The sequence below is a fragment of the Hoplias malabaricus genome, chromosome 16 (genome assembly GCF_029633855.1).
Source record: "Hoplias malabaricus isolate fHopMal1 chromosome 16, fHopMal1.hap1, whole genome shotgun sequence".
NCBI classification, from domain to species: Eukaryota; Metazoa; Chordata; class Actinopteri; order Characiformes; family Erythrinidae; genus Hoplias; species Hoplias malabaricus.
In genome coordinates, this window is record NC_089815.1 from 22,923,329 (window position 1) to 22,942,987 (window position 19,659).

Below are 19,659 nucleotides of genomic sequence, written 5' to 3' on the forward strand. Positions count from 1 at the left end.
GGAGTTTGGTGTGTTCTCCCTGTGTCTGCGTGGGTTTCCTCCAGGTGCTCCGGTTTCTTCCCACAGTCCAAAAACACACATTGGTAGGTGGATTGGTGACTCAAAGGTGTCCGTAGGTGTGACTGTGTGTGTTGCCCTGTGAAGGACTGTTCCCACCTTGTGCCCAGTGATTCTGGGTATTCTCCGGACCCACTGCGACCCTGAATTGAATAAGCAGTTTCATACAACGAATGTATGATAAGGCCCAGTCTGATTGGCTACCTGAATACTGTCTTAATGGCTAGATCAGTCCTGCAATCTTGCTTACTTGAATGCTGCATTCTTATAAACTACTTTAATCCTGCCATGGCGTACCTGAATACTCCATTTCCAGTGGCTTCCTGCAGCTTGCTTACAACTTTGTAGGCTCATTTGTGCAATTCCTGTTGTAAATATGCTTAAAAGTTGCATCCTGAGTAGAGCTGCATCAGAACTGAATCAGAGGAGTCGGTTCGTACACCTGAATCAATATCCTTATCACTAGCGGCTGATGCGCGCGACACTCTTAAGTGGGTGGGGCGTTGCCAGGGTGAGCGCGCTCCCGTCACAGTGGCGCTGCAGGAGAACGCTGAGCTCGCCGGAATAAACACTGACTGAGGATTAAACCACGCGGCGGTTTGTTTTAGAGGTAAAGCTTTCTTCATGATAACAAAACTAAAACATAACCGATGATGGATAGTAAACATGTTAGAGCTTCCCAGAGGCAGACTGTGGGCTATGCCCCCAGCATTAAGTAGACTAGCGCTTGGGTGCAGAATTGGACACTGTAAACTTGACTAACGTCAATTGAGCAGGTTTGTCTTTGTGTCTCGGTTTGTGCTGAGGCTCCAATCTCCGGCTGGAATATTCAGAACATCTAAAATAGGACTATGCCATTGTAAATACAGCGCTCTGCAGGCATGAAGTGACCTGAGTCTGCTGCAGCAGCATGTGTGCGGCGTGTGGGCTCGTTCACAACAAGCTGATAGCGCACGTGAAACAAGTTTCCTTTTAAATCAGTTCATTTTTGTAGGCCGGCTTTCTGAGCTCTTTTGCAGGTTGAGAGCTGATGGTGAATTAACTGGAAACACTACTTCTTTTAGAGGCCTCTGGTGAGTAGACTGGTCAGAAAACAAACCGGCTAGAGTCAGAAACTATGAAGTGTCTACAGCTGCTTTCTAGCACGAAACCCCAAAAAACCTCAGGCCATTTGCAAGAAGAACAGTGTTACACTGAAACGTTCAGTTGTAAACAGACACTGCCCTTTTTTATATATAGACTATTATTAGTAGTATTATTATCACCTTGGAAATTGTGTGTGTTTGTTACTGTAGGTGATGAACCACTGCATTTTAGGAGGCATTGAGATACTTGCATGAGATTATGAAGTGAATATTTAAAAGGTGCACTCTGTGATTTTATTTTATTCAAAATAGTAAAAAAAACTAAGCTGTACAAAATACAAAAACGGATAGATTGGCTTTGTGGTTCATGGTTAGTTTCATATATTTATTAGGCTATACAGTTAAATTATTAATAAAGATGGCACAGATATTTTCTGTAACCAGATATGTAGAGTAATAGTCAATGTAAATGTAAGTGGATCTAAAATTACATGAGTGATTACTTAGGTTTTTGTATTTGTGCCAGTCTAGTATCAGTATTTGGCATATTTACATATATGCTGTACCTATGCACCTGTTTAGGAACCCATTATCATGACTGCAGAAGAGACAATTAACATCAAGGAGGGAGAAATCCTCAAACTCATCCTTGATTTCCTCAACTCCCGAAAGCTTCACATCAGTATGTTAGCCCTGGAGAAGGAGAGTGGTATCATTAATGGCCTCTACTCAGATGATATGCTCTTCCTCAGGTGGGTGTAATTCTGCTAGTACTGCTGTCAGCACGTTTACCAAAACCTTGCCTGACATTTTTTTTCTGTTGGCAGTAGCTAATGCTTCTAACGGACTCTCTTGTATTTGTACTGAAGGTTTAGTAAAGCAAAGAAAATGCTTCCCAGATTTCTGTACTATCTAACCTGCTTATAAAATTCTGAAGTGCAGAGCGGATTGTGATATGATTCAGTTTGCAGTGCTTATGTTATAAATGCATGTTATGCATTTGCTTTTTTATTTTATTATCTTTGTATTGTTAATTATTCCCTTTTCTCTCATTCCAAGGCAACTGATATTGGATGGACAATGGGATGAAGTTCTTCAGTTCATTCAGCCATTGGAGTGTATGGATAAATTTGACAGAAAGAGGTGAAGGACATTAATGTAGGCTATGCACTGGTGCACAAGCAGCTCCAGTCCAAGCACTACTACACCATTCTCTGGTTCACTGCTTTTTAGTCTTATAGGTTATTCTTTATTTTCCCCCACAGGTTTCGTTACATCATTCTTAAACAGAAGTTTCTGGAAGCTCTCTGTGTGAATAATGCTATGTCTGCAACAGAGGATCCTCAGAATGTGAGTTTGCGCGTGTGTCAGTGTGAATAATTTCACTGCAGCAGCTTATGTGGTTGAGGAGTCAGAAGTGAAAGCCTTAAGACGGTGATCTGACATGAATGTACAGCCCTGACTATAAATTCTATGCAAATATACAGAGTATACTGAGTTGCCCCATTATCCCAGAACGTTGACGAGCCAAGACATCTTTGCATCCTTAATTCTGTAGCATTAGTGTAGAACTAGTGTACAGGTAGTTGACTATACCTCATAATGTAGTCTGAGTACATTCATGACGCATTGTTAATTATCCAATCATACTAGTCTGAATTTCATCTGTACTTTTAGACGTTTTATAAAATGCAAATTACCTTATGGAAATTTCTTATAATACACTCACCACTTCACTAATGTGTAGTGGGCTGGCATTCAACCCAAGGGGGCACTACTAAGAGTCATTTAGCTTTTGATGTTTAGTAAATCTATTTTTCTAATTCTAACAAGTAAATCTAATTTTTACTTGTTATAGATAACATTTTACTTTTACTTTTATGGCACTCGCTTTTATGCAAGTTATGTTTTTTAAGCCATTTTACAGAGGTAGGCAGTGTAGCTTTACACCTCTTGCTCAAATTATTTTTCTAATGATGGCAATAAATTATCATTTTACAAATAAATAAGAAATGTATTGTTTTTGAGGGAATAAAGCTAATGGCTAAATCTAAAAATTTATTAAGTTAAAGATGATTACATAGAAATATATAATAAATGTCATGTTTTTATTTTATTTGAGAACATCTGAACACCCCTCATTTCTCTCTCTTCCTCAGCTGGAGGTGACCATGCAGGAGGCAGTGAAGTCCCTCCATGCTCTGGAGCAGTACAGTCCCTCTAAAGAAGACTACAGCAAGTTGTGCCTACTGCTCACGCTTCCTCGGCTCACCCATCACGCCGAGTTCAAGGAGTGGAACCCAAGCACCGCGCGAGTGCAGTGCTTTGAAGAGGCCTGTGCCATGGTAGCAGAGTTTATTCCAGCTGACCGCAAGCTGAGTGAGGCCGGCTTCAGGGCTAGCGGTGACCGTCTCTTCCAGCTCCTAATCAAAGGCATTCTGTATGAGTGCTGCGTGGAGTTCTGCCAGAGCAAAGCCACGGGCGAGGAGATTGGTGAGGGCGAGGTGCTGCTGGCTGTGGATGTGCTATGCGGCAACGGCTGCGATGAGCTGGACCTAAGTCTGCTCTCCTGGCTGCAGAACCTTTCCTCTTCTGTCTTTGCATGTGCCTTTGAGCAGAAAACCCTTAACATCCATGTGGACCGGCTGGTAAAGCCAGCAAGAACAGGCTACGCTGATTTACTTACACCCCTCCTCACCAAACTGTCTCCGTGTCCAACCTCGCCCCTCAGACGGCCACAGTCAGCTGACACCTATATGTCACGCTCCCTCAACCCCGCGCTGGACGGACTGTCCCATGGTCTGGTAGGAAAAGAGAAGAAGAGCACAGAGGGTAGTGGAAAGGCTGCAGCAATGTCACATTCATTTGCTAACTTTGGCTCAAATGGCAGTCGAAGTGTCTTGGACAATAACATCTTCGTAGAATCACCAGACAGGTACATTCTCATGGTGCTGGCTAAGTAAATCAGTGCTTTATTTATTGCTTCTGTGAGCCATATTCCTGTCTTGCACAAGCTTAAGCTGTGACAAATTGAATCCAAGCAAAATGGAAAAAATTGTCATCTATAAAGTTTAAGGAGCTACCTATTCAGAAAATTAATAGTAGGAACTTATATAATGGGGCGGCACGGTGGTGCAGCAGGTAGTGTCACATAGCTCCAGGGGCCTGGAGGTTGTGGGTTCGATTCCCGCTCCAGGTGACTGTCTGTGAGGAGTTGGTGTGTTCTCCCCGTGTCGACGTGGGTTTCCTCCGGGTGCTCCGGTTTCCTCCCACAGTCCAAAAACACACGTTGGTAGGTGGATTGGCGACTCAAAAGTGTCCGTAGGTGTGAGTGTGTAAGTGCGTGTGTGTGTGTTGCCCTGTGAAGGACTGGCGTCCCCTCCAGGGTGTATTCCCAACCTGCGCCTGATGATTCCAGGTAGGCTCTGGACCCACCGTCACCCTGAACTGGATAAGAGGTTACAGAGAATGAATGAATGAACTTATATGATGTTGTAGGAACTAAACAGATCAATCAGTTGTCAAATGAGATTTTTCATGTCAATGCTGCTTGGCCTGATTTTTGTCTGAAATTGTCACATTCCTAAAGTAGTTTTCATGTATAGCACTAAATGGAACAATGTATTTTATCAAAGGAATTTCATTTTATCTTTAATTATTTAATAACTGTTGATTTTATTGGGGCGGCATGGTGGTGCAGCAGGTAGTGTCGCAGTCACACAGCTCCAGGGACCTGGAGGTTGTGGGTTCAAGCCCCACTCCGGGTGACTGTCTGTGAGGAGTTGGTGTGTTCTCCCCGTGTCCGTGTGGGTTTCCTCCGGGTGCTCCGGTTTCCTCCCACAGTCCAAAAACACACGTTGGTAGGTGGATTGGCAACTCAGTGTCCATAGCTGTGAGTGAGTGTGACAGTGAGTCCAGGGTGTGTTCCTGCCTTGCGCTCAGTGATTGCATGTAGGCTCCGGACTCACCGCGACCCTGAACTGGATAAGCGGTTTCAGACAATGAATGAATGATTTTATTGGTCAAACAATGTAATGTTTAGTCTCAGTCCTAAAGTTCATGCTCTGTGTACACAGTGTGTAACTCACTTGGTTAATTCTATGGTCAGAGTCAACAAGCTAAAAAAGTGAAACTGAACAATTATTTATTCACATTTTATTAAGTTAAACCTAACTAATTCTATTACATTTAAATCTACTTAAATAAAGCCTGGCTCTGCTGGCTCTTCTAGTTTGTTCTGGTTCCAATCCAGGGCAAGTCATCAAGGAATGCTTTCATTTAAAATGAAGAGCTACAGGTTCTGCAGTTCCTATCCTTCACCTCAGCTTTGCTCTACAGTCTCCTCTACTAAGTCTGCTACACATTGCTTTGTGTGTCTCAAAGGAGAGTAAAGAAAACATATGAAAATGTTAGTGAGGTAAACTGTGTCCTGTTCCCTCATTTTTGTTGAACCCCCAGGTCAAATTCACAAGAAGTGAATATGAACAGCTCAGGAGGACCTATTTCACGTACAAGTTTAGCTCCTGGGAGAGATGGTGTGCTTCCTGGTTCAGTTGAGAAGAATGAGGTAATCTATATATAAGGCATGAGTGGTTTAGCAAAAATATAATGTCATGACATCTAGTGGCATTTCATAATTTACAGCATATAAACAGCTGTTAATTAAATTGCATGCATTTGCTTTATTTACAGTAATATCTCGCAGGGCAAATATGTAAATATTACAAATTTGTGGCCAAGATCTAGTTTAGGAATAGTTCAAGAATTTTGTCAATGAGAACAGATAAATAATAAAAAATGGTTATTAATAAACTAAATGTACAAAAAAAAGACTTGGAATTAGTACTTGTACTAAATAAATGGGATAAATGCATGTATTTATTTTTTTTATTGACTTGTATTATTTCACCCATCACTACTTTAAGATTTTTTCCTAGTTTCAGGAAAGAAGGTTATAATAACTAATTAGTTTTATATTTTAGAGGCATCTTCAAGCTGGTTTTGACAGAGGTCACACAAATTTGAAGGGATACGTAACAACATATATTTGCATTATGATTTGTGTGTAGGAGCAGTTGCAGGAATTCCAGCGTCAGCGTCTCCGTGTGCAGCAGCACCTGGAGCAGAAACAACAGCAGACACAGCTCTATCAGCAGATGCTGCTGGAGGGTGGAGTTCAACAAGCCAATCAGTCGACTGCTCCCGGCCAGCACAACCTCACTCAGACCTTTCTTAGCAGGTCAGATACAAGCACATCAAAAAGAAAGGCATGGTGACTCAGGGAAGTTGTTGGAAAAAGCTTCTCCCACACTTTGTTATGTTGAGAATTAAGACACAATAGTGTGTGTATATAAAAAGCTTGTGCCATAATAGAAATGAATAACAGACACTTACAGAATTGGGTGCACCCTTTAAAAATGTGTTTTAATAAAGACGCAAAATTGTTTAGAGGCAAATAGCAGTTTAAGCACATTAAAAAAAATGAGTTGTGAATATGGTTATACTTACACATATTTGCACATATATTTATGCATTTAGCAGATGCTCTTATACAGCGACTTACAAGTGCTTAATATTCAGACAGAATGTGTATCCTAGCTAGTACCAATAGGATAGGGTCCAAATTCCCTCTGAGCTCAGACACTTGTCAGAACAAGGGCCACCAGTGCTGATACCTAACTCTAGGTGAGACAGGACAGTCATACAGCCTAGTAACTAACAAAGTCTAATCCAAAGGAAATACACACTCTAATCTTACCAGCAGAAAAACAAACCACAGTCGGAATCCACAAGCATGTTATGTTTTATGTTTTTATAGGTCAATTCAGAAGCTGGAGGAGCTGAATGTAGGGATGGAGGATCTAGGGGAGGACATGCAAGCCTTAGCCCAGCAGTGTAACAGCATGCCAGCCAAAACTGGACGCACACACACTCCTGAAACACTCCTCAGCAGTGCTGGCAGAGACAGGGCCGCTATCACCAGCAGCACGCCTCAGAGAGGAAGCGGACGAAACATGCCTTCTCTGGATGAGTCCCCAGTGCTGGTCAGCCGGAGGTAAGGTTATATATGTTCTTATCCTTGTCATGTATAACTTTCCTATTGCATCTGAAATGCAGCAATGTTTTCCTTTTGCAATGTAATAATTACATTAGCCCTTCAGTGTAGTTTCACAATACACAGCAGCAGTTCTGTGAGCTGTTGGTATGACCTTCCAGTGCTTTTCAAGATGAGAAGCCCACGTCTTCATTTATAGCAGTGCACACACTGGAGGACACACAAGCTGTGCGAGCCGTCGCATTTCATCCTTCTGGAACTCTCTACGCTGTGGGCTCCAACTCCAAAATCCTGCGTGTATGCACCTACCCGCAGAACTCTCATCCCAGGTACGACCTCTTCCAATCCTAGTCTTCACATCATGTAAGCATGAAAAAGGTCAGGGAACCATGCTGTATATATGTCTCACATGACCTGATTATTAGGAACAAACCCAGGTACCTGTTATCTGTTTTCCTGAAATCTGACACTGGCTGTGATTGAAGAGGATATAACAAATCTTCTAATGCTGTTCACATGACCCCTTAAAATCCTTTGGCTTTATTGTATAAGTGTGTTTGGGTTCACACTCAGTGAGGAGTGAGTTATACTTAATAAGATTCTCTTATTATTGCATACACTATGTCATTACAGGGTCCTGTAATGAAAAAAACATGTTTCTTTAAATTTTCTATCACAGTGCTGACAGCCCAGTGAAACAGCCTGATGTCTGCTTCAAGCGCAACAAGCACCATAAAGGCTCCATCTACTGTGTGGCCTGGAGTCCCTGTGGGCAGCTCCTAGCTACAGGCTCCAATGACAAATATGTCAAAGTTCTGCCTTTCAATGCTGAAACATGCAATGCTATAGGTAACAATAGCCTTTTTTTTTAAAATAGTGAGCACATGACTTGTTTGAACTTCTCCGGTTTCCTCTCACGGTCCAAACACACGTTAGTAGGTGGATTGGTGACTCAAAAGTGAACATGTGTGTGTGTGTGTGTGTGTGTGTGTGTTGCCCTGTGAAGGACTGGTGCCCCCTCCAGGGTGTATTCCTGCCTTGCACCTAATTCCAGGTAGGCTCTGGAACCACCGCGACCCTGAACTGGATATGGGTTACTGATAATGAATGAATAAATGATTGATTTCTAATGCACAACAGTAAAAACACTAACAGTAGAATCTCACTAGCTAGTGGCTTTTTTGTGTGTCTAGTTCTTCATTTGAGTAATGTCTTGTGATGATTTACTGACTACTGCATTTGTCAAATCAATGGTCTACACTATTTTTAACTCCACCCCCATGTCCTAGCTCAGCCTGTTTGGTACCTCAGCACAAAAAGTAATCCAATTCTGCGTGAGTCTTCATGTTTAGTATAGATAATTTGCCAGGGCAAATAAAAACCATATAGTGCTGCACTGCCCAAAAGGAAAAATGAGTTCTTGTCTGAAACTTCAAGGCAATACGTGTGTGTAGGGCCAGATCTGGAGTTCAGCATGCATGATGGCACCATCCGTGACCTGGCCTTTATGGAGGGTCCAGAAAGCGGCGGGGCCATCCTCATAAGTGCTGGAGCAGGGGACTGTAACATCTACACCACAGACTGCCAGAGAGGACAAGGTCTGCATGCACTCAGCGGACATACAGGTATACAGCAACATGCCATGAATTTCAGCAGGAATGTCAGTCTGCTTATGGGAATGAACTTCTCAATATTACTTGCAGCCAAATTAATGCAAATAGTAATGTTTTCTTAGGGCACATTCTGTCCCTCTATACATGGGGGGGTTGGATGGTAGCATCTGGCTCTCAGGACAAGACGGTCCGGTTCTGGGACCTGCGAGTGCCCAGCTGTGTGAAAGTGATTGGGACTGCCATGCATGGAACTGGTGAGTTTGTTTTATATTAGAAACAAACAGAGATTGCAAGAACATTTTTTTCAGAAATTATGTGAAATGCCAGCTGCCATTTTAAAAATTGCCTTGGAAGTAGAGAAATGTGTGTCAAAGTACAAATAAAGTATGACATATGTCCACATATATATATTTTTTAATACTGTTGTGAAATATGTTGAATATAATGTATATTGTGTTGAATATAACATTTATTGTACATATTATTATTAAGAAATGTAATATGTTAATTTAACATATCATCTTTATGTGAAGGTCACAGATTTCCTCTTTGTGAAGTTCTGACCTGTTTTAATAGCAGGAAGTGCAGTGGCCTCTGTGGCGGTGGACCCTAGTGGACGGCTCCTGGCCATGGGTCTGGAAGACTGCCGCTGCATGCTGTATGACATCAGAGGTGGCAGGACAGTGCAAGCGTACCGTCCACATACCATCGACATCCGCTCTGTTCGCTTCTCCCCTGGAGCACATTACCTCCTCACTGGGTCCTATGACAACAAAGTCAAGATAACTGATCTACAAGGTAGGAAAGACCACCTGATATTAAAGACCCTACATTTGATCTTTTATAGCTCAGCTGGCTAGGAGGGCACTGTGTTGCTTCTTGGCCTTTTAGGATGTGAACACTTTTTATATTTTTAATCACTGGTTAAAATCCTACAAACATACATACAAAAGGGAAGAATTAAAAAGAATCACAAATGATGCTGTTTATAGGTTGCATTTTTGTTTAAAGCAGGTTCTTATATAATGTAGCAGTAAATAACCAACTGACGTGTGAAGTTTTTTTTTACTTGGAGTAACACAATGTTGCATACAAAGATATTGTGATCTACCCCAGTTATTTCTGTAATAATTTCCCCCGTATGCAGCCACTGCTGCCATATTTATCATATTTTATATGACAAATTGTATTTAGATATAACAACACATTTAATTGTTAGAACAACCATCTACTGTTCGTTTCACAGTTACAACTTCACACTTTGTGTCCACAGGGGACCTAACGAAGCCACTCCCTGTAACAGTGGCTGGTGAGCATAAGGATAAAGTGATCCAATGCCGGTGGCACACGAGAGACCTCTCCTTCCTGTCCTCCTCTGCAGATAAGACTGTCACACTGTGGGCCCACAAACCTTAAATCTCCCCTCTCTAAATAAGAAAGAAAAGCTGTACAGAAAAAGCACAAATCAGTCCAATCCCCCAAATTGACCACATTCATTCAGAAGGACCACTGAGCAGCAGAGATGATATTTTAGGTGATATGTGTCTTTGCTTACCTTTGTAACATCACTTCTTGTCGTTAGTAATGGTCAAATTGAAAGGGCATTTCCTAGTAACTGAAAATTAACTGATCACTTTTCAATAAGAGCATTGAGTCTTGCATGTGGCTGTTGTTTAGGAGCGAGCTGTCTGTTTTCTATGGCACAAATGGCTTTTGTTAAAACAAACTACTGAGACATGCCTAATGCATAAAATGGTATTTTCTTGTTGTTATGATGCCAAACAAGCAAGATAAATCTATGTGAACTATTTTGTGCCTTGGGTTTGGTCTTGTATAGTTATTAGGCTTATAAATTTGAATGTGTTGTAATGTGGCCTTGTATGTAAACATACAAAATGCTAACCTCACTACCTGCTTGTCACACTTGGTATATACGCTTTATAGAATTGCAGGCATGTTGCTAAAATTAATTTCACCTCAGACTATACAGCTGATCAGCATTTACAACCAAACTTTGGCCTGTGTGTTCAACTGACATGAAGAAAACATGAAACCAATAAAAACTGTAAATATTAAGGGTAAATATGTTATTCTCATCAAAATGTAGATAAGGTTTTATGGATTTTTTTTTTGTTCCCTCCTTTAGCACTTAAAAAAATTGCACAGACTGTGAAGCACCTATCTACTGAGTGAATTTAAGATGCAAATGTCCCCCCCCCCCCCCCAATTGAACTATTTATAACTGATAATAAAGATACAAATATTAAAAAACCCTTTCTCTTTGAAGGAATGCATCTTGTGTATGTTGCCAGTCTATCACAGGGCATCACACGTATGGACATGTGGTTTTACACATCTAATCCACCACACTTTTTTGGATTATTTAACCTAAAAACTATCACCCACAGAAACCCACACCAAACCACTCACAAGCAGATACCCACAAGGAAGATTGAACCCTGGACCTGTGGACGTGACAATACATGAAGCTCTACCTCAAGTAGCCAAGCAGGCAAAATGCATCAATAAAGATGCATAGCAAAACATTTAAAAAGTGTTCCTTACTGGAAGCATTTCAGCATAGTGTGCAATTCTCAACATTTTTACTGCTTTGAAATGAAAATCTACAAGAATATGTGGTATTAAATACACCTGATGGCTCACACAATGTTATTCATTTACATTAAATTTAGAACTAGTCATTCACCTGTTACTTCATGCAAAACAAATGTAAGCTTATATGAATTATATATAAAATTTGTTGGGTTGTGCTTATTTAATTTTTTGTTGGATTTATAACTACAAAGTATCAATGGATCACTTTCTGCTGTAGCTATTTCAAACCATCGCCAGTTCTGCCAACCATCTCTGAACCGACCGCCAGGGCTCGCTGTTCTTGTTCAACCAAAGAAGTCACGTGCTGAAACGAACCTTTGGCGCTAAGGTCACGTGTTTATATATTTTGTGCAGTGTTTTTTTTTTAACATGATTTGGAGCTTCAGTATGAAGGGCATCACTTTCAAAAGTAAGCCTGCTGCAATGTACAGAAGTTTAGAGCAAAATATAACATCTACAAAACGTGTTAAATCCATTAATGACTCACAAATCTGAAAAGAACCACAAGACATTGCAATGTGCGATTTCCAAGCGTTTGAATTCAGAATCCACTGTTTACACACGAATTTACTGTGTGTAAAGCAGTAGTATCGTACAGTTTATTAGCGCTACTATCTATTTGTATGTCATTGAACCACACTGTACCGTTCAAGAGCTATAGGAACTTGTTCCTATTATGTTCATTCATTATCTGTAACCGCTTATCCAGTTCAGGGTCGCGTCCAGGTCCCTGGAGCTGTGTGACTGCGACACTACCTGCTGTGCCACCAAACCTATGCTCTAGGTCCCTCCTATTATGTTTAAAAACGTAAAACCTCACAATGTGCTCTTATCCACTGTTAACGCTAACAATGCTAAAAGCTGTTAAAAGCTAACGAGACCTAGAGCATAGGTTTGGAACGCGCTCACTCGGATGTGACGTCATTTCCACAAAATACACCAACCGGTTCAAAAATAAGAGTCGATTTGTTAGGTTCCTAAACCGCTATTATTGTTACAGACAGACACTGAAAGAATTCTGAGAGGCAAGTGACAAACTATATGTCGGCAAGTCCAGTCATCCACAAAGACAGGAGGAAAACAAAACCTATTACATGGAAAACGGGAGTCAAATTAGCATGATGAAATAGGTGTTAACAGTGTTAACGGTACAAAACAAGACTGCGGAGAATATTCGTACGTGATTTTCTGCAAACTGAGTTATACGTTCTATACGTCTCAGGTTTTAATGTAAACAATCGGGTTGTTTTGCGAGTCGACTCTTATTATCTGAAAGAATCAACTTAAAGCAGACGACTCCTGAACGACACCTTGCTAAGCGATTCCGCGATAACTGCCGATGAATTACAGATATACTGAATAATTATAAAAGTGTATATTACGGTTTTATCGTAGGTTTCGGTCATTTTAGTGCTTCTATTTAAAGCACGTCGGTTTTCGTTTTAATTTGTTGGTTAGATAATGCTTGCTTGTTGACAAACCTGCATTTGCTTCTGTTGAACTTTTTTAGTTTCTAATTGGACAGCCTTTACACTGTGCAGTTAAGAAATGGGTGTGTACTGTTTTTGGTGAGAAACCTTGTCACAATAACGGTTTTAATGCGAAATGTGACCGTGTCTTGGTGGCGTTAGCTCACCTTTGTTTGTTTTAGTGGATGAAACAAAAACGTTTCATTTTTGAGAAAGTACCTTAAATATTTCGGAAATTGGTTGTAAGGTTTTGTTAAACGAGGGATTATAATGCGGCTGTCAGGACCTCTCTCCGTGTTTGTGTTTGTGATCTGTGTTTGGAGTTGTTTCCTTGTTGTTAATGGAATCTCTGACGAAGATGAGTGGATAGACCCTTACGACATGCTCAACTATGATTCCACTTCAAAAAGCATGAAGAAACCTACTGAGGTAAATTTATTTGAGACATTTCAGTTTTAATAGCCCTTGAATAGAAGTTGACACATTGCATTCTGCTTTCAGTCAAATGCTGGATTTCTAATGTATCTTTATGTATCTAATGTATCTTTACTCCCTACAGTCATGACATCGTGGCTTACAAGCCCAAATAGTTCTCTTAATGTTTCACACAAGGGGTCACACGGCTTTAGCTGATATATATGTACGTCTTTCTGTTAGATATGTAATGCATTTCATCACCTACATAATGCACGACCCACGGAGTAGGAAGCTATTTGAGAATCAAAACACAAAATAAATATAAATTATGCATATAGCATAATTAAACCATTTGCAGATAAGACTTCATAAATACTAGAAGTATATCTTTCACACTGCTTTCAAATTTGCAGTTTTTGCAGAAGTTCCAGGAACATTTCCTGATGAGGAAAGAGGTGGCGTGGAAGCTGACACTGCACTTTGATTCTGTGGATGGGCAATATGCCTACGTTTCTTTTTGCTCTGATAACTTGGAGATAATTCACAGTTTAACTTTTGATACTAATACTTTCACATGATTATTATGCTTTTAAAGGTGCAATTATCTTTATTTACTGTGAAAAGCATTAGTTCAGATTTCCTCCCATGGACCCAAAACACACATTAGTAGGTGGATTGGTGACTCAAAAGTGTCCATAGGTGTGAGGGAATGTGAATGTGTGTGTGTGTGTGTGTCGCCCTGTGAAGAACTGGCGCCCCTTCCAGGGTGTGTTCCTGCTTTGCGCCAAATGAATCCGGGTAGGCTTCAGACCCATTGCAACCCTAAACTGGTTACAGACAATGAATGAATGAAAAGTCTTAGAAATGTAAACATTAGGACTATATTTTTAAACAATACTTTTAAATATCCCTAGTTGTTTGTTCTACACGTAACGTGATGTTAACAAAAGATACATGTGTTTTGCCAGAATTATCTTATTTCATTTTAAACTTACAGGCCAGCAGCTTCAGTAATGTGCCCACTAAAAGAAGAGAGTACATTTCTGGTTCTAGTGAAGGAGCAGACATCACAGAGTGCACTAAAAAAGTGAACATGCTACAAAGAGAGGTGAGTATGATAGTTAATACAATCATATCTACAAACTCATAGAGACGTGATATGAAATATTCATGAGATTTCTTTAATTGGCCAATTCAAGTGGCCTTTCAACACTTGGTCTACATACTTAAACATGTTGTGGACACCCGCTTATCCAGCATTTCTTGTGAAATCAAGGACGTTATTGAGTTTGAGGTACTTAATGCTTGACACATTGCATTGAACAAGGTAACCCTGGACTCATGTGAACCTGCTCAAGAGTATTCTTTTCTATTGCCCATGATTTTTAAAGGTTGTACATAAAAAATCAATATGTGCCCTGAAATGTGTGCATCAGCAACAACACAATTTAAAAGACTAGAGTTCATTACTTACAAGGGATTTGAATAATTTTGGAATTAGTGATACAACTCTTAAAAAGTGAATTCTTTACCGAACGTTTATTAACTAGGTATTATTTGGAGGGCAACAGATGTATCCAGATCATTCCTGACACTGCCATGATTCTGACATGAAAGAGGTGCATGTCAGTCTGTCAGTCTGTTAAAATCTCACAAGTGATGTAATGCCAAAGGACGTCTAAGGACGTCTCCTGTCCAGGTTCAATTTAACATGAGGTCTACAGAATGAGTTATCAGTATTAACTTAGACAGACAAGAAATTTAATTATGTGACAATTGTCAGTGTTTATTAGTTTTATTTGAAATGAGTTTTGCTGTAAATTCATTTTAACTTTGAAGTCATTTTAAAAGATTTGTTTTAACAAGAGTCTTGAATGCTTACTATTGAGGATTTCAGAGTATCAGAGTCTTATTGGGGACAGACATATAGCAAAGCATACAGTTTTACTGAGCGTTGCCATGACCAAAGCATCTCCCATCACTTCAGCCACGATTAATAGGTTACAAGCACCAACTGTTTTAAATACATTAAGACTTTGGATGCAGATCAGAAGTCTTTATTCTTTTAATTAAGAGCATAGGCTTTAAGATTTATTATAAAAATGAAGGATTTCCAAAAAAAGTGTGAAATTCTGAGCCGTCTTGTTTCCAGGCATGACCAACCATCCTAGAAAATTCACAGTTTACATAGCCTTTCTTGAGAAAGGAGGGGTGAACACTTGGTATCTGCTTGCACTTCCTAAATATACCATACTCATTGATCATTATTTTCAAATCACATGCTTATCTTAGGTTGTTAAATATTCATTAACTTTAACATCATTATCCACAATGCTTCCATTATTTTCAAGCCAAGGAGTATGCTAGTTTTACAAAATTGCATGTTTCAGGCCTCAGTTAAGTCATAGCCTTGAACTAGTCCTCTCTGGCAGCTGCCCTGTCTGCTACTGTGGCAACCAAAAGTAACAAAAGTAAAAAGTCTATGAGTGTCTCAGGCCTTAGCCTTGGATCCCACAGGTGCATTGATAATTGCAAAAACAGTTTTTATAAGAGATTTTGTTAACATAAAAAGTGTACATGTGATGTTTACCCAACTTCGCTACAATGGGCTTATTCAGCATAACTTAACAGAACACACAAACCAGAGAACCAGCTTTACAATTTCACCATTATTAATTGCAGTATATTGCACTAACACCATTATTCTATTAAGAAGATAGTATTTTTAGGGCCTTTCAAAGCAAACAGCTTAACAGAAATAAATGCTTCTTGGACATTTTTCCTTAATTCAACCATTAATGCATTTTTACTTCCATCAGCATCAGTTTTATGTTTTACACATATTTTTTAATAAAAATTTAATTACACCTTACAGATTGAAGAACATAAAAGGAGGGTGTCATTTTCCTCACAGCAGCCAACGTGTAATCCAGTGTTCAAACGCTTCCTCTCAAAGCTTCTGAAGGAAATTGAAAAACTCGGATTGGTATGATTTTTCTGTAGTTAGTACATATGTAATTTACTTCCCTTTTGTAATTCAGTGCAGTTTATCATCGGTTTATTTATACTTTCAGCCCACTGCTGTGAAGAATGACATGCACTATGATGCTGAGGTGAAGTTGTCCAAGCAGATGGTGGAAGAAATCCAGAAGTTTCTGTATGATGAGGGCACCTGGACAACTGGGGCTTTGGATGATGCTCTTAGTCAAATACTTATCAACTTTAAACTCCATGATTATGAGGCCTGGAAGTGGCGCTTTGAAGACACATTCTGTGTGGAGCTGGAAACTGTTATTAAGGTGAAAGTGCTTCAAATGTAACAGCCGTGACTGAGTGAAACGGTAGATTTGCCGGTATTCTGTTACTAAACAGTACATGGGTTCAACACACTTTCTAAAGTTGGCTCACTGTATTTCATACAGGTCTTCCTCATGATACTGATCATTGTGGGGATTATCTGCACTGAGACGTGGTCCACTGTGTCCTGGTTTGTGCAGTTTAAGAGAATGTTTGCAATATGCTTCTTCATCAGTATTGTCTGGAACTGGTTCTATCTCTACAAGGTAAAGTTTGCTTTGAAATTGTTATGGTGTTAACATATACCATTTGATTAAAACTGGTGCCTTTAAGACCAATATATGTAAATGAAACCTGTTCACATTCAGAAAGCATTGTGGGCTGACACACTCTTGATTACTTTAGTATAAATGGGTGTAGCTAAACTGTGATCCTAACAGATCATAGTTTTCACTGTTTAATTTCTATATCTACAAACAATATGTTTAGAAACATACTTCAACATTTTTAAATATATTTGTTACATACATAGTTTTATTTATTTATTTATTTTTAAATGGGCTTTTTTATTTTACATTTCTAGATTGCGTTTGCTGAACACCAGGCCAATATTATAAAGATGGATTCTATAAATGACAAGTGCACTGGACTGAAACAAATTGACTGGAAGGATAATCTCAGGGGTGAGTCTTTGGGAAAATGTCTCTATATTCAAGTGTCAGTTATTTATGGTGCTGCTGCTGTTGGTTGGGAAGACTGGGTAGAATCCAGTGTTTAATTTTAAAAATGTTTTTTGGTCACTTGTGTAATATTGTACCTTTTATCCTTATAGAGTGGTTTAGGACCACATGGACTCTTCAAGATGATCCTTGTAAGCAATACTATGAGGTCCTCATGGTTAATCCTGTCTTGCTAGTGCCCCCAACAAAGGTTAATACTCTTTTAATACTTATATTTTATTTTTAAATGATGCCCATCAACTGAATTGCTTATTATATACACCTGTTTAATATTCACAGGCCATCACTGTCACCATCACCACTTTTATAACAGATCCTCTAAAACAGATTGGACACGGCATTAGTGAATTTCTCAGAGCCTTGCTCAAGGATTTGCCAGTCACCCTCCAAATACCTGTCCTTCTTACTATCATGCTTATCATTCTGGTAAGAGTCACCCAACATTTTGGAAAAAGTTGTTTTTAGGTTTTTAGCCCATGGCTGTTGTTTCCAGCAAGCCTTTAGTTTCATTCAAGTTTGACTGAAAAGAAAGATCATATGTTATTATATCATTTTCACATCGTATCACTATGTTTAGTAGAAATCTGTTAGTTTGCTTTCACTTTTTATATTTGGTTCCTTATGACCTTCCTCAGGTGTTTGTGTACAGCAGTGCCCAAGCAGCCATCCATCATGTTTCCTTTAGACCACTGCGTGGTGGGCGTCGAGACTCTCCTCCCGCTGTGCAGCTGCCTAATGCTCCTGCACTGAGAGAGCCGGACAGGGTGGAGGAAAGGGACCAATGGGCGGGAGGTGATGCTGATATTGTCCCAGCACCCAGGAGAAATGCTGGGCAGGAGAACAACAGAGTAAACCAAATGGGCAGCAGGAATGATGAAGAGGAGGACAGACCTGAAATTCGACAGAGGAGACACTACAGAACCAATAAACAGCAAAGGGTGTATGTGGAAACCTTGAGGAACGCTGACAATCCTTACAGCGGTGATGAGACAGACACTCTTCAGGGAGCTGAAGCTCCGGACTCAGTCCAGCAGCAAACTGAGGAAGAAACTCTGACTTTGAATCTGAAGGAAAACAAGTCATTTACTAATAACAGCACAGAGTCAAAACCCTCTCAACCTCCATCTGGAGAGCAAAGCACTGAAAGTAACAACATGGGTATCACAAGATTATCGGATAACCAAAGGAATGATGTAAGTATTATGTTAGTGTCTGTGCTCCAATAAATCATACGTGAGAAGATTTGGATTGGGAACAGAAATGTGTTGTACACTGACCTCATATTTTTTGTCTGAAATAATGGATTAAAAAAAATTGAGTTCAGCTTAACAGTTTGAAATAATACAATATCTTAGAGAAACACTGTATAGTTTTGATGTTGAAAAAATACTCTGTACTTAACAGTAGAAAAGTGATGAAAATGAAGACTTTGTTCTGATGATGACATTATGCAGCCCTCAAATCATACAGTCCCCCTGGAATATTACTGGACGAAGGGCTATTGGGTTATTGAAATTCTGATTGTATTGAGTGATCTTAAAGGTATTTGATAAATTAACTACAGTATTTCAATAAAAGAACCTCGTAGGCTGTATCCTTCCATTTAAAATATGCTGAAATACCCTTTTATGTTTTCACTGATTTACACATTTTCCAGTGAAATTGATAGTAAATAAATATTTTTTCTTGTTTGTAGGTGGAGCCCTTGACTGATACTTTGAACCCATGCAGGACAGACGAACATGTGGAAACTATTGGTACTCCAGTGCAAGAAACAACGATACAATGATACTGGTGGCATAGGAATTTCTCACAAAAATCATAGAACATTTCTTATAGTTGTAATTATGTTTGTGCATTTTTTTATGCTTTCTCTGACGGAAGCACTTGAATAAATGATTTTGTAAGTAATTGTGTTATTTTGCCTTGCAGCATTATTTCTAATATGAAAATACAATAGAAATACGTTTTAATTAAAAAGGTATTACATGTTAAACTCAAGACCTTGGTATGGTATGGTTTGGTATAATTGCTTCACGCTTCAGTGTTGGCTGTCCCGCCATCCTACTCCACCCTCTCAGCACAATGCTAGCCGGTAACTGTTAATCTGTTATCTAACATAACCAGGCAGTGTTCCTCTGTGTGTTGCTGCCCAATGCGGTATAAAAATGTGATGGTTAGCCAGACATGTCCTGTAAGAAGCATGGACTGTTTTTACTTTCCAGATTGGAGGCATTGTGGGATCGGCTGTGCTAATTAGCGGGTGGCATTTACTGGTCAAAAATTGAATTTGAAAAAGCTTTACCACAC

At 39.7% G+C, this 19,659-nt stretch overlaps 2 protein-coding genes and 1 long non-coding RNA gene across 7 annotated transcripts; 2 read left to right on the forward strand and 1 right to left on the reverse strand.

The window, feature by feature from the left end:
* Window positions 1-556: 556 nt before the first annotated feature.
* wdr47b (WD repeat domain 47b) lies at window positions 557-11,062 on the forward strand. Of its 3 annotated transcripts, XM_066648215.1 has the most exons (15): window positions 622-667; window positions 1,052-1,130; window positions 1,725-1,894; window positions 2,202-2,285; window positions 2,408-2,492; window positions 3,302-4,077; window positions 5,601-5,709; window positions 6,212-6,381; window positions 6,961-7,197; window positions 7,359-7,526; window positions 7,877-8,046; window positions 8,652-8,822; window positions 8,933-9,064; window positions 9,387-9,608; window positions 10,084-11,062. In XM_066648215.1, exons 3-15 carry the CDS (start codon window positions 1,737-1,739, stop codon window positions 10,224-10,226), a joined length of 2,625 nt encoding a protein of 874 aa, XP_066504312.1. In that variant the 5' UTR covers window positions 622-667; window positions 1,052-1,130; window positions 1,725-1,736; the 3' UTR covers window positions 10,227-11,062. The 3 variants fall into 3 exon arrangements, with proteins under 3 accessions (XP_066504311.1, XP_066504313.1, XP_066504312.1); XM_066648214.1 differs by lacking the exon at window positions 1,052-1,130 and having other exon boundaries at window positions 557-667; XM_066648216.1 differs by lacking the exon at window positions 1,052-1,130 and having other exon boundaries at window positions 557-667; window positions 9,390-9,608.
* On the reverse strand, window positions 3,814-12,247 carry LOC136672232 (uncharacterized). 2 transcript variants are annotated; one of them, XR_010795779.1, is made up of 3 exons: window positions 12,072-12,247; window positions 9,375-9,573; window positions 3,814-3,943 (listed from the first exon to the last, which is right to left on the reverse strand). It is a non-coding gene; the product is annotated as an uncharacterized lncRNA (long non-coding RNA). The 2 variants fall into 2 exon arrangements; XR_010795780.1 differs by lacking the exon at window positions 3,814-3,943 and adding an exon at window positions 6,033-6,259.
* A 146-nt stretch (window positions 12,248-12,393) lies between these two features.
* Window positions 12,394-19,651, forward strand: clcc1 (chloride channel CLIC-like 1). Of its 2 annotated transcripts, XR_010795739.1 has the most exons (11): window positions 12,394-13,324; window positions 14,310-14,420; window positions 16,188-16,298; window positions 16,387-16,611; window positions 16,735-16,875; window positions 17,193-17,292; window positions 17,442-17,539; window positions 17,629-17,775; window positions 17,985-18,542; window positions 18,754-18,891; window positions 19,046-19,651. XR_010795739.1 is itself a non-coding variant. In XM_066647540.1 (10 exons), exons 1-10 carry the CDS (start codon window positions 13,166-13,168, stop codon window positions 19,136-19,138), a joined length of 1,743 nt encoding a protein of 580 aa, XP_066503637.1. In that variant the 5' UTR covers window positions 12,395-13,165; the 3' UTR covers window positions 19,139-19,649. The 2 variants fall into 2 exon arrangements, 1 of the variants encoding a protein (XP_066503637.1); XM_066647540.1 differs by lacking the exon at window positions 18,754-18,891 and having other exon boundaries at window positions 12,395-13,324; window positions 19,046-19,649.
* Window positions 19,652-19,659: the final 8 nt, after the last annotated feature.

Excerpts from the sequence above, each read along its gene's own strand:
- wdr47b (XM_066648214.1), top strand. The coding sequence starts at position 1,737 with ATGACTGCAGAAGAGACAATTAACATCAAGGAGGGAGAAATCCTCAAA. Across the intron at positions 2,286-2,407 it reads GATAAATTTGACAGAAAGAG|GTTTCGTTACATCATTCTTA; the intron begins GTGAAGGACATT and ends TTTCCCCCACAG. Across the intron at positions 9,065-9,386 it reads GACTGCCATGCATGGAACTG|CAGGAAGTGCAGTGGCCTCT; the intron begins GTGAGTTTGTTT and ends CTGTTTTAATAG.
- clcc1 (XM_066647540.1), top strand. The coding sequence starts at position 13,166 with ATGCGGCTGTCAGGACCTCTCTCCGTGTTTGTGTTTGTGATCTGTGTT. Across the intron at positions 13,325-14,309 it reads GCATGAAGAAACCTACTGAG|GCCAGCAGCTTCAGTAATGT; the intron begins GTAAATTTATTT and ends TTAAACTTACAG. Across the intron at positions 14,421-16,187 it reads TGAACATGCTACAAAGAGAG|ATTGAAGAACATAAAAGGAG; the intron begins GTGAGTATGATA and ends TACACCTTACAG.